The following is a 6,041-nucleotide window of genomic DNA, read 5'->3' as shown; positions in this document are numbered from 1 at the left end:
TAATTAAAATGAATAATGCTAAATTTTAAATAAAAATATTCGTACAAATATTAAAAATATATTCGTTGTTTTCATTATTCATTTATCTGTATAAAAATATTAATATGTTTCATACTCACTTTTGAACTTCCCATGTGGTCAATTTAACTTTACTTACGGATAAAGTATATAATTGCAATAACAATTAAACCCACAATATTTTTAAAACTAATAAATTAGTTAAATTAACTTGGTTCTTTCGTAAAGGTATTTTTATTGCACAATAAACTAATTTATTGAGTTAATACGGTATCAGTGAGCCAATGCGCCAACTACAGTTCCGGCAGAAACGTTCACTCATCACTTCATACGCTACTACAGGCTAAACTAAACTTCCAATAAAAAAATGATAAATTACAAAAAAAATATTCATCTATTTTCACACAACTTTCTCGCTGACAAATTTTGTCTGACCAAAAAATAAAAAAAAATCCTCGCTTACTACTTTTTTCTTGTCATTGTAAACGCTATGTAAAATGTAAACAATAATCAAAATTATTTCGAAATTTTTTTTAATATTTAAAAATGTAACCAATAGATTGCCAATATTAAGAGCTTTAATTTGACGCATCTTACAGAGTTGTACGACATTGGCTTCACTTTTAAATCGCGAGAGGAAGCCGTAAAGGTCACTGATTTTCGCAGTCTGTTTTCATACTCCGCCGGGACAGTTTTAACACAGCGAGACTGACTTTTTCATGCAGGTTAGTAGTCCGCGGCCAAGTCTACGGTTAAAAAACACAGCGAGACTGACTTTTTCATGCAGGTTAGTATCATTAGCATGTCGGTGACGCGAACCGAGGGTTTTACCCTCTACCAAAACGCTCAACGCGCCTAAAGAAGTTTTCACTTCAAAAACCTTAAGAGTTTTATCGTTAGATAAAATAAGCATGTTGTATGTTTAAATTTAGTGCCTTACTCTTGGTTACTTGCTTGAAAAAGTTAAAAAAAAAACTTATTGTGGAGGTCTAGATAGTCCCAAAATAATAAAGAACCAATTTTGTTCTTATTAGTAAGTTAATTTCGGGTTTCTAACAAAGGGCTAGTTCAAAACCGTCCAGTCTGCACAGATCGTACAAACTGTGTTTTGATCGTTAGAGGGCTCGCTACAGTTAGCTGTCGGTTGCACTAATGCGCCTATCAATAGATTAATAACATAAATTGTTTCCCTATACCTCTAAAACAATTAAAACATATGTTCAAATTTACCTATCTAAACTGTTTTTACCATTTCCTGAAAATTTTTAAAAATGACTTAGCTCCTTTTGGAATCCACCTCTTCAATTAATAAGTTCTATGTATACAGTGCTGAGATTTGAGAAGTGGAATGTAATATAATTCACAGACTTGCCATAGTAAATGTATTTACTTTTCAGCCCGGACACATAGAGTTAAATATAAATTCATTTTAAACTGAACCCCAATTCATAAGTGATTACATTTTTAATAAATATATAAAATAAATATTGTTATTTGGAAAAAATCTTGTGTATGCCCTTATTATGGATGTGGTTGTCCGTCTTGTTTTTTATACGCTTTTTTCCATAGACCTGATTCATTAATTAAGTTCTAACATTATATTAATTTGGTTAAATAGTGTTATTTTATAAGTTATGTAAGGAGTCAAAATCCTTGTAATGTCGTAAGATTGATCTATTTCAATCTATTTCAATCTTCAAGCCTTATATTTTTTTGTGCATACCATAATTTATCTTGCATTCATCATTTGAATTTATTTTAAGTTTAACCACACTTTCCGATCAATAGTCACACATATCAGTTAGCAGATACATAAATCTAAGGTTCGTTTTATGCAAACAATACATGATATGTTTTGTAATGTGGCTTCAAGTGTTTGCCAGTTTGTAGCCTATAACAACTAACTATACAATATTTGTGTCGTTAAATAAGGATTTTGAAGTATCGTTTCATACTTTTGTTTCTATAATTGTGTGACTCACGACTCGGAATAGAAGCACGGTGAGTTTTTACCATTTCCTAAACATCATTATTAATTTGGAAGGAACGATTGACATGTTTACCTTGTTTTTCATCAAACAATTCTCCGGACAAAACCTTGTTCTGTATTATACTTAAACGTGTTTTTATTTGGAATAACATAAGTTTGAATTGCCTGCAAATACACTTCTCTTTTCCATGTACTTTAATTAGGTATTTCCATGTAACGTCTCTTTTCTTTCTAAGCACGTACTAACTGTGTTTTCGTCTCTACGGTTTTAGGAAACCAGCCAGTTCTGTATCTTGCTGCTCCTTTGATACAGATGTGTAAAACTGGTAAAAAATTATGGTTGCCTGTAAAGTCGGTTTTACGGGCGAAGATTTTACGTGACAACGTCTTTTTCTCGGTAGAATATTTATTGATATGAATATTATTAAATTGCACAATAGGAACAAGGAATTGAATGAAAATAAGAATTGCACAAATTTTAACTATAGAAATATATTTTGTTTACTAAAACATTGTACATAATTTGAAATTAATTAAAATTTGTTATTGTAAATGGTAAAGTTGAATAAAACATTTACTAAAATTGGAATTTGAAATTATTGCTAAACACAGTTAAATTCTAACTCCGCGCGTGGTGATTGGTCGGTTTAGTTCGTTTGTTTGGTCGCACTGTTATGACAGGTTAGAGGTTATAATTTGTTATTTTAAATGTTTGACTAGCAATACGCGCTGTTTCTTCTCAATCGACTGAATTACGATTGATTGCAGAGTGATTTAAACTAATAATATACTTAACACTATCAACATTTGTCAATAGTATGACATAACCTATAAACTCAGTTTCTCAACTTTTGTGTCAATCTAACAATTAATCAATCAATCATAGTTTACGATAATGAAATATCAGTGTACAATTATTTACCTTTATTGTTGTAGTTGTTGTAAATGACGAATCTAAGCACTCCACATTTTCACGAATAAACATAGTTATCTGCTTTTATCCCGTGCGGCGGACCCACAGTTATCTGCTTTATCCCGTGCGGATCCCGTGCGGCGGACCCACTGGACGGGCATCGTAACGTTACCGGGCGTTACATTTTTTCATGAGTGACTCCGAGCCGCAACCTAATTTAAGACGTTGTCACGTCAATAATGTTTTCTAGACATTTCTATTTACATTATTATCACAGCTTACTTTGCAACAGTTCAGAACTACTGTACATGTCTATTGGGTGTTGTTGACTTACTATCACTTGTAAGATGTGTTTCCTCAGAATGTATAAGTTTTTTTACTAACTTTACAATTTTCCTCAGATTGTATGTTGAACATATTACAATGTTCACACATACAACACAGCGTGTGTATTTAAGTGAGAAAATATAATGAAAAACGACCTTACAATCCCTGAAAAAAGAAAAACCTGATTTCTGCCAAACTCAGACATGTTAATAAATTTACGCAGAAAAATGGAAAGGCGCAGAGGAATAAAACTTTGTATAGTTGTGAACATAAATATGAAGAAGATAAAAATGCTATCTCCCGAAGAAGGGCGTATACCGGGATACGCCCTTTCTACACAGAACTACTCAATTACAATACGATGTTTCAGAATAACCGATAGCATCGCTGCAAGAATCGAGAAGGGTAATGTGAGGAGTTTAGAAGAGGATTGTCGGGGGGGGGGGAAGTTTTTTAAATAAGTAGTCTATTCTCGTTAGTGGATTTATACTATCGACTTCGATATATTGTTCAACTTCGATATTATGTAATAATCTTACGTAACAAGAATTATACCTAATAAATTAAAACAAAATAATACAATACAATTTCTAGTCAAATAAATTTAACTTAAATCTAAATAAACTTTTGACTAGACCCAAATAACTTAGAAACGTTAAGGCATTTATAGCTTGCCCGGATATCAGTGAGTAACCACAGTTGTGAGATGGATGAAAGGATTCTCTCCCATACAGGCAGAATACAAAAAACAACAAAGATGATCTGCTAGACAGTCTGTCGGTATTTTACCCCTCAAACTTCTCTTAATCATACGCCAAGCACTTTCAACTGTTTATCTTATACAATTTCCGCACATCCATCGTCATTTACACATTCTCAAAAATATTAACATCTTGTTGTTTATTGTTTAAATAACGTAAAGTAAAATAAATTGTAATATAAAACTCTTAATTTGATAAAAACAATCGAAAAATTTGATAAAACAACTGAATATCGAGTGCAGGCCAACCCGGGATTGAAACTTCTGACAGTAGCTAAAACCGTGGTGACAATTTCACTAATTCAAACGTAATAGTTTTTATTAGTAACTCGTTGTGTTAAAAAACATTGTTTGTTATAATTTTGTTTGATAATTTATAATTATATGTTAATAATTTGAATTTTAATATTAATTTTCATTTTTTCATATTTACATTGGTTTACTATTTAATAAAAATATTATTCCGTCATTATTACAATATACTGAGTTTTTTATAGAGCTGAAAAATCCTATTGGATGCACATATTTCAATTACTATTAAGGATACGACTGTACGGCCTCTATTTGCTGGAGATAGAAAACTACATAATAATACGTACGTACCTCTCTCATCCTCTTTGAACTTGATTTTTAACTTTTTGTCCGTTGGTACTATTTGCCATGAGGTTTTGTGTTTTGGTTAAATATTTTGTTTTGAATTACAAAATTGCAATGCAGTAAAACATACTATGAACATAATAATATTCACTTTCAATTTGTAGTATATTTTTTAATTTCACATTAAATTTATTAAATTTCAATGTAATTTGAAATTTTAATTCGTCAGTAGATATATGTTTATCTGTAGGCTTACCTTCCATACTTAATGATAAATATGATAATGGTTCTGAAAGGAATGGAGTGATTGATGTTGATTAAAAAGTGAGCAGTGCCCGGTTTAAATATTCGTAAGGTATTTATGTATACATCTATGATATAATTTAATGGACTCAGAAAATTGGCTGTTTACCATGGATGAGAAGAAATATTTAAATTGTAGTCAAAGAAGTAGTAGCAAGTTCCTAGGTGCGTTTTCGTCCTCTTCAAGCAAGGATTCTAACTCTGAGATTTATCAACCTATTTCTAAAAAACCAAAACTTGATATAGACAAACGTTTTGGATTATCAGGATCAATACGATATTCAAGCAGAAACTCAAGCCCTGATATCAGAAAAAGTAAATGTTCTAGTGATGATTTATGGGGTGATGATCCCGACAGTGATGAAGTCGAACAGGTTTTCAGTCAGGTAAGTCTAATATCTCTATATTACATTTAAAGCCTAGGTCTAGTCATAATTAAACCATAGCCTAGACTATGAATAAGATTTTCAGCAAGGCAGCAGAATATTTTGGACGAAGGACACAACATGATTATGTCACAGTCATGTTGGTTTTGTATATACTGCATATAATAAATTTTGTGATAAAGTATGATAAAAAATTGGATAAGTTACTTTGATACCTTCCACTTCATCACTGACCAGCGGCGCCAGATTCATTGTGTCAGAATATACATTTTATACAACATTAAACACATATTTATATCTCTTACACGTTATTTTGGTGGTATGGCAATGATTCTGTCCAGGTCTGTCTCAAAATATTCCTTAATAGAATATAGTGGATTGCTTCTAGCTATATCCTTAGTCTTGTCCTGAACTCTCTGAAGTCAATGCCTCTTATTTTTTAAAGGCAAATCACTGTACTTGTGCATTGACAGCACTGGAAAGAAGTCCTTCATTTTGCTCAGCCTACAATACAGTATGTTTATATTTTGTAACATTTTCCCGCAGGTGTGGTGAGAATGTTGGTCTGGACTGTAGTAGGCTATAATAAGCGGCTACCACCACAATCGGATCATGATTATCGATTAGAAGTAACAAAACTATTGAGCATTTGACCTTCAGGCCAAGATGTTTATATTTAATCATTACTACCAGCTCTGTTTTTTATTTTATTTACATAATGAGTAGGCTAGTGATATCCGCAAAATC

The 6,041-nt window shown here is 31.7% G+C and overlaps 1 protein-coding gene across 6 annotated transcripts in view; it reads left to right on the top strand.

Annotated features, from left to right (window-relative positions):
- Positions 1–4,682: 4,682 nt before the first annotated feature.
- The window catches only part of LOC124359444, a 47,477-nt gene continuing 46,118 nt past the window's right edge, over positions 4,683–6,041 (top strand). For 3 of the 6 annotated variants that reach the window (XM_046812205.1, XM_046812199.1, XM_046812214.1), the window contains exon 1: positions 4,685–5,294. In XM_046812205.1, the coding sequence (XP_046668161.1) occupies positions 4,992–5,294 (303 nt within the window). In that variant the 5' untranslated portion in view covers positions 4,685–4,991. Of the gene's footprint in view, positions 5,295–6,041 lie in introns of all 6 variants that reach the window. The other 3 variants (XM_046812223.1, XM_046812231.1, XM_046812190.1) reach the window with 2 other exon arrangements.

The sequence above is a fragment of the Homalodisca vitripennis genome, chromosome 1 (assembly GCF_021130785.1).
Source record: "Homalodisca vitripennis isolate AUS2020 chromosome 1, UT_GWSS_2.1, whole genome shotgun sequence".
NCBI lineage: Eukaryota > Metazoa > Arthropoda > Insecta > Hemiptera > Cicadellidae > Homalodisca > Homalodisca vitripennis.
This window is presented reverse-complemented; position numbering and strand designations above follow the sequence as displayed.